This window comes from Phaenicophaeus curvirostris, chromosome 7 (genome assembly GCF_032191515.1).
Source record: "Phaenicophaeus curvirostris isolate KB17595 chromosome 7, BPBGC_Pcur_1.0, whole genome shotgun sequence".
Lineage (NCBI taxonomy): Eukaryota > Metazoa > Chordata > Aves > Cuculiformes > Cuculidae > Phaenicophaeus > Phaenicophaeus curvirostris.
The window spans coordinates 34,232,404-34,246,880 of NC_091398.1; the positions used below are offsets into that span (position 1 = coordinate 34,232,404).

The 14,477-nt window shown below is 41.3% G+C and overlaps 1 protein-coding gene across 6 annotated transcripts in view; it reads right to left on the bottom strand.

The window, feature by feature from the left end:
• Nucleotides 1-2,287: 2,287 nt before the first annotated feature.
• Nucleotides 2,288-14,477, bottom strand: part of NCKAP5 (NCK associated protein 5) — a 418,402-nt gene continuing 406,212 nt past the window's right edge. For all 6 annotated transcript variants that reach the window (XM_069861526.1, XM_069861528.1, XM_069861529.1 and 3 more), the window contains one exon: nt 2,288-3,895. In XM_069861526.1, coding sequence (XP_069717627.1) covers nt 3,614-3,895 — 282 coding nt within the window. In that variant the 3' untranslated portion in view covers nt 2,288-3,613. The remainder of the gene's footprint in view (nt 3,896-14,477) is intronic.

Genomic DNA, 14,477 nt, shown 5'->3' on the forward strand with positions numbered 1-14,477 from the left:
TTTCTCTCTCTCTCCTTTCCTTCTCTCCCTTTCTGTGTCTCCTCTCCTTCTCCCCCCTTCCTCTCTCTCCTCTCCTTCTCTCCCTTTCTCTCTCTCTCCTTTCCTTCTCTCCCTTTCTGTCTCCTCTCCTTCTCTCCTCCTTCTCCCCCCTTCCTCTCTCTCCTCTCCTTCTCTCCCTTTCTCTCCTCTCCTTCTTTCCTCCTTCTCCTCTTCTCCTCCAACCTCTCCTCCCTCTCCCTCTTCTCCCCCTTCCTCTCTCCTCTCCTTCTCTCCCTTTCTCTCTCTCCTCTCCTCTCTCCTCCCTCCTTCCCCCTTCCTCGCTCCCTTCCTCTCTCTCCTCTCCATCTCTCTCCTCTCCTCTCCTCTCCTCTCCTCTCCTCTCCTCTCCTCTCCTCTCCTCTCCTCTCCTCTCCTCTCCTCTCCTCTCCTCTCCTCTCCTCTCCTCTCCTCTCCTCTCCTCTCCTCTCCTCTCCTCTCCTCTCCTCCTTCTCTTTCCCCCTCCTCCTCTCCCTTTCTTCTCTCCTCTTTCCTCTCCTCCTCTCCCCCAACCTCCTCTCTCCTCCCAACCTCTCCTCTCCTCTCCTCTCCTCTCCTCTCCTCTCCTCTCCTCTCCTCTCCTCTCCTCTCCTCTCCTCTCCTCTCCTCTCCTCTCCTCTCCTCTCCTCTCCTCTCCTCTCCTCTCCTCTCCTCTCCTCTCCTCTCCTCTCCTCTCCTCTCCTCTCCTCTCCTCTCCTCTCCTCTCCTCTCCTCTCCTCTCCTCTCCTCTCCTCTCCTCCTTCTCTTTCCCCCTCCTCCTCTCCCTTTCTTCTCTCCTCTTTCCTCTCCTCCTCTCCCCCAACCTCTCCCCTCCTTTTCTCCCTCTCTCTCTCCCCTCTTCCTTCTCTCTCTTTCTCCTTTCCTCTCTCCCCATCCCTCTCCCCTCCTCCCCCTCCCTCCCTCTGCCCCTCTCTCTCTCCCTTCCCTCTGTGCCCCCCTTCCCTCTTTTCCTCCCTCCCCCAGCACCTCATGACGCCTGCCAAGTGGGGGTCCCTACCAGCCCCCCCCCCCAGTCCCCCCACTTCTCCATGTGGGGCTCATGGCTCCAAAGATGCGCTGGAGCATCCTCTCCCCTTGAATTCCCTGCGAGGGAACCCAAGAGGAAAAAATGGAGGGCAAACGGGAGTGGCCACCTGTGTGTCCGGGTGGCGATCCCTGCCTCTCCCACGGAGCTTGGGCATCAGGTTGTGCCAGGGGACGCTCAGATTGGACATTGGGAAAAATTTCTTCACCGAAAGGTTCTCGGGTGTTGGAACCAGCTCCCCTGGGGAGGTGGTGGAGTCCCCATCCCTGGAGGCGTTTAGAGATGAAGTGCTCAGGGATATGACTTAGTAGTGGACAGGTATGGTTGGGCTTGATGACCTCAAAGGTCTTTTCCAAACTAATGATTCTGTTGACTTGGGAGAATGGGGATAAACTGGAGAGGGGCAGATTTAGACTAGACATAAAGAAGAATTTCTTCACAATGAGAGCAGTGAGGCACTGGCACAGGTTGCCCAGGGAAGCTGTGGGTGCCCCATCCCTGGAGGTGTTCAAGGCCAGGCTGGATGGGGCTTTGGGCAGCCTGGGCTGTGGGAGGTGTCCCCACCCATGGCAGAGGGGTTAGAACTGGATGGGCTTTAAGGTGCCTTCCAACCCAAACCGTTCTATAATCCCTCTCCTGGGGTGCGCTGTCGCCTCTCCACCAGGGCAGGTGAGCAGGCGAGGAGCAGCTGGAGCGGTGGGATGGGGCTGTGGGTCAGGTCAGTCCTTACAGGGTGCTGCAGTGGATGCTGGAACAATCCTTGTTTTCTCCCAGCCCAAGAACCCTGGACAACCGTGTACTCCTCTTTGATCGCTGTACAGTGCTGCCTGAAACTGAAACTTTTTTTAGCCACCGTGTCACAAATTCATCTCCTGCCTGCAAGTGCATCATTTTTGGAGCTGGGAGTCCACAGTGGAGTGTGAAGAGATGTGGCCTGGTGCCATCCCCCTCCCAAGGGATGTGGTCCAACCATCCAGTGTGAGCATCTTTCCATGCGGCTGGTGTGGCCGTACTGCCTTCACCCATCCTTACCCTCTGATGGGACGTGGTCCGCAGTCCAGCACCAAGCCCCTTCCCAGGTGGCTGCTGCAGCTGTACCAACTGCATCCAACCTTAGCCTCTCTGGTGTGACTGTCCAGACTACACCCACTCTTCCCCTCTGGGGGTCACACTGACCCCTTCCAAAAGTCCCTCTGGAAGCACATGTATGCAAGAAAAGTTTATTTACGAAAGACGTTTCAATGAAAATTACTGAAAAGTTGAAAAACACGATGCAAATTTACGGTGGAAATGACTTAAGATATATCAAATTGCACAAAATATTAACACTGATCATACAATATCTCAAAGATTAACAGGCATGTGCTAAAGAAACTGTAGAGTCTAGAAATATCCCAAATATATCTAGTTTACAGATTGCTGTACAAAAAGCAGTTATAAATACTTCACAGCTAGAAAAAATACACCAAACCTTTGAAATAGACTTTCCCTTACGTATAAACCACCTTTGTAGAAAAAAACAAAACCACCCACTACACACTGACCCCCCTGCTCCCAGATATGTTTCGTTAGCACCAACATCTTCGTTAAGTGTTTCATGAACAGGAGTCGAGTCTTGATTTTAAAAAATTATTTCAGTGTTTACAATTTGAATTCAGAGCAAACGGGGACTGCAGACGATAACACAACAGGGGACATTCAGAAATTTGATAGGAAACAAGTATGGAGGGGTGGAAGTAGAGAAACCATGTTGTAGGCAGAAGTAAAGGGCAGTTTGTATGGTTCTCGTTCCTACGGGACTTATGCTTGTATCAGCAGTGAATTACTTTGACCCTGCTCTTTCCAACAGTTACTCACATGATTGATGAAGTCAACACCAGCAGCATCAGGCCTTTTAATCTATTAATTTTCTTGCCATGTCAAAAGTTAAAAAACCCTTTTGAAATAAGACACCTGTTGTGAAGCTGCAATAACTGAAATGCACATTTCCCTAGAACACCTGTATGGAATTGCACTAGAAATAAAAAATAAAATATGCTTTGTAAAAGGGAGTCCGAGGAAGTTTATTACAGACAATTTGGCAGGCTAAGGTTTATGGCAATGCAGTGTTTCTACAAACAGCTTTAAGACTAGGACAATTATAAACCTTTTTTAAAAAAACCTACTAACTTCTCTTGTTAACATTAATTTCTTTGAGTTAGTAATCTGCCATTACAGGAGCATAGCACCAATTTAATATTTATTGCTGTCATTTATCCCTACAAATATATTTCCCCAAGATATTTACATCTGTACAAATACTCACAAAAGTGCAAAATTAAGACTTTTTTTTTCTATGTAACTATTCCTTGTGTTCAGTGCTGAGTCCCACGCATCACGATGGGTGCTGTCTTGCCTTTCTTATTGCTGTGTGATGATAAGCCAGAACACCCCACTGTGTGCGTACAGTGACTTGGAGTGAGAATTTTCAACAGCTCTCTCCTCTCCCCCCTCACTCCCCGTCCGCCGTCAGCTCCATCTCGTGCCGCAGCCACAGCCCACTGGGAAATGTCTCTATACGTCGTTCGAGCCCTGGCTGGTGCAAGAAGAGAAGCTATCGTATAGAGAATCACTCAAGGATTCCAAATTGTCCACATCGTGCCTACCCGAGCTATTTAAGGAAGCTTCTTCCTTCTTTCCATTTTCTTCCTTTTGTCCCTCAGCCTTGTTCAGACAGTTCTTCTCTTTTTCTAATAAAAGTACATTATTGCTGTTAAATTTATTGAGAGACTCCAGGGAAATTTTAGATAATCTATTCTGGGAATCTTCTTTTTTTTCTTCAGTTTGCTTAGATTTCTGTAATAAGCGAGGGAAATATTAGAAACATATTTCTTACAAAAATAAAGTTAACATTAATTACCATCTTTCCAAAGTTCACAGGGCTAAAGGAAATAGATTGTTAGATGCTTAAATATCTGTTATAATTAAATAGAACTTTAATGTCCATTTCAGGATAAGTCATAACTTTAATGATTCTGCTGAGACAAATACGGCTCCATTTACAAAATGGTTAAGTGCTATTAACATCTGAAGTAGCAGATCCTGGATGTGCATGTGTTAAGCACCTTCACTGTAAATTCCATTTTTGCCTTTACGGATACTTTGGGAGATATGTTTAAACGGGTCTTTGTTTTAAGTAGAGCTTAGAGTCTGCTAACAAAAAAGGTGGATAGACATGTTCAGAGGAGAAAAGACCATTTTCCATAAATTACAGACGCAAATGAAACTTGCTAGAGAATAACCTCACGTTTTGCCTGTGTAAGCCTATTGATTTCCAGAGACCCAAACCCTCTGTAACAGACAAGAAAGCAACAAGACAGGAAATTATACTGAACTGGGACGATCCCCGCTGACCAGAATCAATCAGATATTGGCCAGGCCTACCTGGAGAGGTGTTGTAATTCTGCTGGAACACCGGATGATGTATTAGCACATGATATTAAAAACGTACAGTAGGATTATATGGGAGTAATTTTATCCCTTTGTTAGCTACCGGTATTTTCAATCAGAGATTTGACCAGGGAGTAGTTAGGGAACTGCATAGGGTGCAGTTCAATAAAGAAAAGACCCACCATTCATATAAAGGGTATTTCAAAATCTCTGCACCTAACTCCTCTTACAGATAATATTATCACAGGAATATGAGATAACGTTCAACATTTTACATTCAATATTCAACCACCTCTCAGAGAGTTAAGATGCAAGAAATCTGAGATGTGCTGTCAGAGTGCAAGCTATTCCTCCTTTTTGGTGTTGCCATCAGATAGCGAAGACTGAATCAGTAAATTACTGTCAACCCACGACATTAATGTTTTGGTTCAGGTAGAAAATGAAGTGATATTTTGAGCATACTGAAAAGATAACACGGCCAGATGTATGGATGATGTGGGTCATCACAAAGGCACTTGTAAAGGGTGATGAGGATTTTTTTGAAAACTCAAGTTTCAAGTAAGTCAAATGTTGTACATGCTGGGCTGCTTCCCTTGGAAATCTTGGGCAAGAGGAAGACAAACTATAACACAGTTTGTTTGCTCATTTTTATGGCTAGTTAGATAAGAATTGAAATGTCAATCCAATGCCTGTTTATGCTGTGATCCTGTCACATTTCATAAGCTAACACTGCCTGGATCAGGTTAGTGTTTTTATCAAACGTTTCAAACAAACTTAAGCAAAGCGACAAGATATTAGCTAAAGTCCTAGAAATGAAAATTTTCTGCTTGGTTCATTAATGTATCTCCAGTGTAAAAGGTTTTAGGCGATCTGATCTTCAAGGTCCCTTCCAACCCAACTCATTCCATGATTCTATGATTCTGATTTTAGATGACAGTTACAACTAAGGTCTTCAATATCTGTAATTATGATGCTTTCTGAAGGAGAGGAATATAACCATTGGTAATGGGAAGAAACACGAAGTTAGCACCCTTCAGTAGAAATTCTCCACAATTTTAGGTTAAGATGTTCTTACCTTTGTCCTCATTTAATATATTACCAAAACAGTTGTTTTACTCCTCTGTAGGCCAGATGAGAAACTTCTCAGACAAGGCATCAATAACTTACAAACTAGCACCTTTTGCTCTTCAGAGTACTAAACCTAAAATACTTTATTATATGACAGACTAAATGATTTTTCATTGTGTGTATTTTTCCCATTTCACAGCTTTTCTTTAGATAAATTGAATGTGGCTGCTTAGCACAGACTTGGGGCTAAAAGAAGTCAATACCAGTGTTAGTAAAGTCCATGATAAAACTTCTATTGACTCAAACAGGGCCAATTTCAACTCTGGGGTAGGAGAAGCAGGGACTGGGGTATTAGCTGCATAGAGCAGTTCAGATGAAGTATCAAAATATGGGCAGGATATTTCTCTGGCTGAAGGATAGATTTAAGCCACAAGACATTCTGGAGTGAATTCAGCAGTATATTCTTGGATGTATGTAGTATCAATAATTTATTTACACATGGCACTTTGGGACATAGTTTAGTAGGCATGGTGGTGTTGGTCTGATGGTTGGACTTGATCTTAGAGGTCTTTTCCAACCTTAATGATTCTATGATTAATACCCTACAAGCACAACCTAGCCTGCAATCCTACTGTAATCACACCCTAGTTTGTCACTTTATATATGGCTAACAGTTTCTATTAGAGACACTGCACCAAATAGAAGTATTCTCTACAAATCTGAAGTAAAATCACTGACTCAAGTGAGACTGAAGTGAATTGAAGCCCACCAGTGAAATCCACTGGAAAAAGATGCACAGAGCAGTGAACAGTACCTTCATGATACATAAAGAATAACCCCCTAATTCTAATAGTTGTAGCAATTTGTTATTGAGGCAGAATTCAAAAATAAATGATGCATATTTTTTTTGAATATACAGTTGTCCTTTTTAGACATGTTAATGCCCAGTTACATTCTTTTGTAAGAAAAAAACGTCACTTCTCCTTTTTTTAATGCATTATTGCAATAGTGTGCAAGTATGCCAAGATAACACTTGTGTGATGTGGAAAGTAATATCTCACCTTTTTTCATTCGATGTAGGTGTAATGTCTTTGGCTACACTTCACTGCTTCAGGCATCATATTATTATTCTAGGAGCTAGGGACACTTACTATTGCTAATTTTATAATCAGGTAGGAATGTGGGGTCATCTGGATGGGACTTTTGGTGGGGAATATTGGAATATTAATATGCTAGAACTGTACTCAGATGTACAATATGTACAATACGGTCTTATCTCACAATTCTATTAGTACAGCTGCACTTAAATATGTTGAATTTTCTGTTAATTTGTGTATGGAATAAAAATATATGTCATTAGAAAGTTAAAATATGATGTTCTAGTCCTAAACATAGAGAAGAAAACTCATTCACATCCTGAGCTCCATGAGCAAAAATAAAGAAAACTTTAACCAGAGATATTAATGTAAGAATCTACACAAGCAACAAATTGTTTTCTCCCATGGTAACAAAATTATGTACATTTCTAGAGTTGAAAAGTCACTGATAATTTCTTTAAACTGAGTGTATTAAAATAAATCTTAATCCAAGTTCTTTAAGAATTTTTTCTGTAGTTACTATGGATACAATTTGGAAAAAAATTACCAAAGAGTATTTATTTAGATTCATCCTTAATTAAGTTTCATATTTTTCATGGCAGTCACAACAGCTGCTAGATGAATCACAAGGCAAAACCAAAGCAACTATTATTAGAAATTGTTTGATAAATGGTGTACATGGTTAAGTAGTGTCTTTAGTTTTGTTCACGTAGATTTGTTACCGACTACAGCAGAGTCACAGATAGAACAAAAACAAAGAGTTAGCCCAAAGATATTAGTTCTGTGCATTTTGAAGTAATTAGTTCATTAACGTGTTCGAGAGACACACTAATGTGCATCAGTAGCTTTTCCTGCAGATAGAAACATTTGGCAGCAGATCAGATGCGTTTTGTATCCACGAGAATTGGGTGAGATTTGGCAATAGTGTAGAGAGCACTGAACCTCCACGTCATGGGTTCCAACCAAATCCTTCCTGTTTCAGCAGTGACTGTCTGCATGATGAACAGGTGGTTTTATCACCACAGGAAAAAAAAAAAAGGTGATTCTGTTCAGTGTTGCTAGAGAAGCCAAGATGGGACCAACAATATGCACTTGCCCTCACACAGGATTCTGCTCAGAAGTTATACTTAATGCTACTTCAGCCTGGAGGTGTTGACTTTTCTGACTATTCTGCATCTGTTCTCTGAATAAATAAGGTGTCTGCTGCATTCAGTGCGGTCACTTAGATGCTTTCCTAAGTATTATCTTAAGGGAAAAGATAAAACAACATTATCAAAGGCTTTGGTCAAAGCAAAAATAAAAAATTCAGGGAAGTGCTGTGATTTTCACAGTCCCTCCCTAAAAGCATTGGCCCATTGTCCTAAAGCAGATCAATGTGTAGCTTGGTTTACTCATACTAAATCCATTTTTGTATAGAAAATCCATGCTGTTATAGCCTTAGGGTATGGGGAGCATTTGTTGCTCTACTCTGTGGAAATGGAGAGCTTCCCACCACTTGAATTTCTGAGCCAGTCAGTATGGGGTGGTTTATACCACCTGAGAGCAGCCACAGTTGCCAGGAGAGGAGAAACTCTATCTGATACAATACAGACATTCATCGTGAATCACATCACTTTGAAATAAACTCATGAGTCATGAATCAGAATAATGTTTCCTTGTGGGCAACATCCTAAAGGGAATAACTAAAACCCATTAGTGATGCAATAAAATCTGGCATGTCACTTCAAGCACAGCAAATTAGGAAAACAAAACTAGCCTGCAGTTACACTGATACATTATAAATAGGTGTTATTTCTACAATAATACATCCAATTAGATTTTTTTTTTTTAAACTTTAAAAATGCGAGGTTACATGTGGGTAGAATGCATTTTCAGTGCTGTGTGACCAAGGACTGGTCAAAACTGAAGATGCTTTGAATAAAGACTTTGCAGGTCTAATAGGGATAGGCAGGGAAGGATGGGCTGCTTCACAGGTGCAAAGGAACCCACAGCTGGCGTGCAGAAAGGAATGCAACAGCAAGTCTATTTCTTCTATACGGTAACATGCAGAAGCTCTGATTGCCTGGCGGTTAGGCTACATTTATAAGGCATGCCAGAGCCCAGAATTAGCAATGAACCATTCTGCAGGATAAATGTATTTTCCAGCTGTCTAAGTTTAGTTAACCAGCACTTTAAAGGGTTCAGAATCAGTTACACAAAAGAATAAAATGAACTTTATTTATGTCTCTCATGCACTGGGCAATTTAGTTTTTAGATTAACACAAAAGCAAGAAGGGCATTGCTTCAAGTGAAGTATAACTGCAAAACACTATTGGGTAAAAACAACTAAATTGCTATGAGAATTAAATATAGATCAACAAAATCAATATTTAATTGTATAACTCAAGGTCTTTCATTTCAGATCTGATGTCTAATAGGAGATACAAAGTATGTTCACTTTTTTATTTTTTTAGTTATTATTTAAAACTTTATTGTCAAGGAAACCAATTTTGTAGCTTTTTACCTTTTAAAAAATTGTTAGTCACTTTGTCTGCAAACATTCAAGGTAAACTTGATCACACAATGCCACTGTTTCTTATTTTAAATTCAGGGTTTTGCCAGCTTAGATATCCTCTGCTTCTATAATTGCTTTATGTTTATGACACAATGGGTCTAAGTGGGCTATGCAGCTGCAGCATTACACAGGTTGCTTGTCTATAACCCGCTTAACAGGACACTTTTAATATGTTCATAGCTTTATGTAAAATAAGTGCATTGAGATATAGAGCAGAATACTGATCAGAGATACACTGGTGTAGTTAGAAGTGGCTTCCCACTACTGGGAAGTGGTGGGAATTCAGTGATGTTACGTGACTAGTTTGCAGTAGAAAGGTGTAACATGAAAAGGGCTGGTTTTGAGTTACCAGTTTGTAGATTTTTATCCACTAGCCAGGACAGGATGCAACCATAGACTTTCTCTGGAAAGTGAATAGTCTCTGGATCTCATTTAACTTCAGGTGGACAGGTAACACTCTGCGGTGAAAACAGCTGTACAGTCACATCCAGGAAACTACAAAGGTGAAAGCTGTAACTGCATGACCTCTGCTGTATTACAGCTGAGCTAAAAATGTGATGTTTGAACTTCCTTCTCTTTAAAGCATAACCTTAAATAATAAGTTAAGCCTTGCTCTCCCTTGTATGTTGTCAGAAGCCTTCATCTATTTCCTGGACTGACAGTAAAATAATTTTAGAAATAATGACTCACTTTTTTTCTTTTCTACTTGAGCAGAAATCCCACGATTATTTTGCTGTAGCAGACAAAGGCATTCTCAAAGACACACCACCAGATTTTCAAGATAAACAGCAAGTGCCAGTTTCTTCTCTTGGGAAAAAGTGCATTCATATGAAGCATTTTTAAGTTCATTAGTCTGTTCAGCAATTTATAGGAAAGCCATATACACACACACATATATATACATAACATCCACTTTTGGCATTATGGGTAATAGAACAATGATAACAGAACCAAGGCATGCCTACTGCATTTAAGAGTATAATAATCTATGAATATATTTAAGTTTTAGTGTCACAAGGAGAGCATTTCTGATGATCCTGACTTGTAAGTAAATTACCTTAGAGGAAATAAAGCTGATGAGGGTGAGTATGATTTCTGTCTGCAAATCTGGACAAAACAGCTATCGTGTAATGAATAAGTGACTGAGGAGTTGAGACTTAGGCTGTGTATAGCTGGGATTCTTGGCATGGTTTAGGAGATAAATGATAGTTTAATGAATTGAGCTTTATGATCTCCAAATGATGAGACGACTAGGTACATTCAGCATTCTAATGCCAAGAATATCATCATCATCATTTGCAATGCATATGATTATTTTGTGGATACAGTAAGACTGTTTGACCTGATTAGGTATATATTAACCCTTTGAACTTTTGCAGAATTTAATAAATGAGGATTCTCAGGTCCCAGTTTCAGCTAAATCTAGCTTTTTACCTTCTGCACAGTCATGAACCAAATACCACAAATATGGTTGTCTTCTCATAGTGCCTCAGAATGGCCACTGGATGCATCAACTGTATGTGGACAAAGTTTATTTAAAATGGACCAAGGAACTATAATTCTAAATGGCAATAGCTTGGAAAATGGTCACAATGTGGGTGCTCAGTCAATGTATTGAGGGGAGTTATTAAAAAGAAAATCAATTGAACACTGGTACTTTCTCCAGAAGGTAAAGCAGGACCTCACTTAGTTCACACTGGTGGAATCACCAAGTTTGCTTCTCACAGAGAGAATCTACCCACTAAAAGCAATGCTTACTACAATCAGAGGCTCATCTTAAGGCATTAAGGAAGAAATACCCATGGTGAGAAAAGAAGCTGATACTCAGTTTTTTAGAACCTGATAGATTGAAAATGAACAAGATGCACTTTAAGTTTCAGAGATCCTTTTAGCTTTACTTGTAGAGGGACTTAAAAAACTAAAATTGTTCTGATTTCTAGTAATGGGAAAAAAATCACAGTGAAATAAAATCACACTGAAAATCATACTGAGTTGCTGACAAAGTTATTGAACTCGACGTAACCATATGAAGTTCAATATTCTTCCCTGACAGAATTACGTTGAGGGCTACCATAGAATCACAGAACCATTAAGGTAGGAAAAGACCTTTAAGATCATCAGATTCAACAGTCAGCCCAACACCACTGCGCCTATGAAACCATGTCCTGAAGTGCCATGTCTACATGTTTCTGTAACATCTCTGGGGATGGTGACTCCTCCAGTTCCCTGAGCAGCTTTGTTCCAACGCCAACGCTGCCAATGTTGTGTTGCCAATGATAACCTACCGAACGGTAGCAGAACTGTGCAGTCTGAAGTAACTTCCCCATTTCAGTCTTCATCAGGCTGCACTTCACCAAATAGCATTTAAGTATAGAGGTTTCCTGAATGGAAGTAGTTGTCCTCACCTTGATGAAAGTACGGCTGATTGTTCCAATAAAGAAGGGGCTTTATAAAAAAGGGATACAATTTAATCCTAAATTAGAGGTTTTGGAGGATTTTTCATTTTTTAAATTGGGATACTTACTCATAACTGAATCAAGAAGGGGGAAAAAGTATAGTTGATGAAAGATTTTTCTAAATCTAATACATAAAGCAGTTCTTAAAGGGACAGATCATATCCCACATTAGACTGTAGCAAAAAAAATCCTCTCAAACTCAGTAAATGCAGGATCATACTCATATAACATATAATGTTACTGAAATTTTCAGTGATCAGGGTCATTTTTCTGTATGGCTGAACTATTCTCAGTCTACTGTTCCTAAGTATCAGCTGTGTTCTTACCTGTCTTCATCTTCCACCTTTGGCTTCTTTGGGCAAGACTATTTATTTTGGTAATTAGAATCATAGAATAACCAGGTTGGAAGAGACCCACCGGATCATTGAGTCCAACCATTCCTATCAAACACTAACCCATGCCCCTTAGCACCTCGTCCACCCGTGCCTTAAACACCTCCAGGGAAGGTGAATCAACCACCTCCCTGGGCAGCCTCTGCCAGTGCCCAATGACACTTTCTGTGAAGAATTTTTTCCTAATGTCCAGCCTAAACCTCCCCTGGCGGAGCTTGAGGCCATTCCCTCTTGTCCTGTCCCCTGTCACTTGGGAGAAGAGGCCAGCACCCTCCTCTCCACAACCTCCTTTCAGGTAGTTGTAGAGAGCAATGAGGTCTCCCCTCAGCCTCCTCTTCTCCAGGCTAAACAACCCCAGCTCTCTCAGCCGCTCCTCATAAGACCTGTTCTCCAGCCCCCTCACCAGCTTGGTTGCTCTTCTCTGGACTCTCTCCAGAGCCTCAACATCCTTCCTGGGGTGAGGGGCCCAGAACGGAACACAGGATTCGAGGAGCGGTCTCACCAGTGCCCAGTACAGAGGGAGAAGAACCTCCCTGGACCTGCTGGTCACACCATTTCTGATACAAGCCAAGATGCCACTGGCCGCTTATCCTCTAACTCTCTAGTGATGTCTGAGTTCCTAGCCTGTAATGTCTGTATGTCATTCACCGACCATATTGATGGAAAATGAGATTGCATTTCAAGACTGTACTACAAATGGTAATTGATAGTCGGTAATGATTTCTCACACTAGTAATCCCCTCTTTTAAGTACCGGACCAGATCTACCTCCAGTTAGCCTGTGACTATCAAGGTACACCAGCTGACCTAAAGGCAAAAAGATGGAAGCGGCAGAAAGAGAAGGAGCAATGTTATGTGACAGCATCAAGAGCAAATCAGCAGTATGAAGAAACCATGCAGAAATAATTCTCCCAGCTACGGAAACTGGCTTGTCGTATGCATTGAGAGGGTTGTGCTGACTTGCAGGGGAGTTCAAGAGTATGAATCTCTGCTGGAAGGCCTGCAGAGGAAAGAAACGGAATGTCCCTTCTTACAAGTTTTAAAGATGATTCACACAGGTAATTTTTTTAAAATAGGAGTGAGCTCCACAGCAAATAGTTTTCTCATTTTTAGCCTTTGAGGAGGACAGTTGGGAAGAGACAAAAAATCTTTCCAGACCCATCGGTCTGCCTCTGCGTGAATGCACATTAAGCCACTGTGGAGGGAGCCTCTGTGTTCCCATACGTGGTGCATGCACATCAGAATGATACTTCTTCCAAGCTCTCACCAAGCAGAAATACAAAGGTGATAATTTTCATATTTTGAAGAGGGATTGTTATTATTCTTAAAAAAAAAAAAAAAAAGACTGAATTAGCATGCTTAAGCCCTACTCCAACAAAATAGTTTATTTTAGGAGCCTGAAGTTGCCATTTTCCTTTCCACTCCAGATTTTAATCAACTCTCCACATGTCAGACTTTTTTTACCTCTAATGACTCTAACCAAGCCCCATGGCCCTTTCTTTCCCCTCCTGTGACAGGTGGCCTTGAGAAGGCACTAATGAAACCCACCAGGCGTGCCCTCCTCTATCAGGATGTGGATAGCACTTGCCCTAAGTGAGGGTTTGGGGATGCAGCTGGGTAATCACACCACATGCTGCACCACTAAGTGCTTCAAAAGACGGCAGAGGAAGAGGCTGGAGCCCAGGTCACTTTCCCAGTAAACCTGTTGCAGCCTGAGCTATGCGTGTACTGTATTCTGACCCTGTGCAATGAGACTACAAACATTCCTTTGCAATCAGAGAAAACTGGGACAGGAGAGATGCAAATAATGATGCCAGTTACACGACCGCACTTGTCACCTCTTCGGCTGACATTATGAACTGCACAATTTTCAGTCCTGATTCAAGCAAAACACGAACTGCAGAATGGGACCCTATATTTAAGTTCATCTGCCATCAAACCCTACATAACAGTACAGTTATTTACATGTACTTTCTAAATTTATGCAAACAATTTATCTTTGCTGCAGGGCAGAATATTTTGAGGGACAGAGGCACAACATGCACAAAAATCTGAGCAAGAGTTTCAGCCATAGACGGCAGAACAAAATTAAAGTAGAAGGATAAACCCTCTTGCAATTTTTGGTTCATTCCAGTACACCAAGTTCGTATCAATAAAGAGCCTGTAGTATAAGTCAGCTAGAAAATAAATGCTATGAAGGATGTTCCATTTTATGTCGTTTGAATTTGATTAGTGATTAGTCTTGACGGTTAAACCACATGGGAACAGTAATCAAGGTTTCTCTACTGCGATTCTGTAACAACTGGAAAACACTGTTGGCTCATGTCCTGTACCATGATAGGATATTAACCTAAAATCTAATTAATCTATGAATGAATTACAGTTCTAGAAACATACTATACTATAATCAATTTTAAGTGAG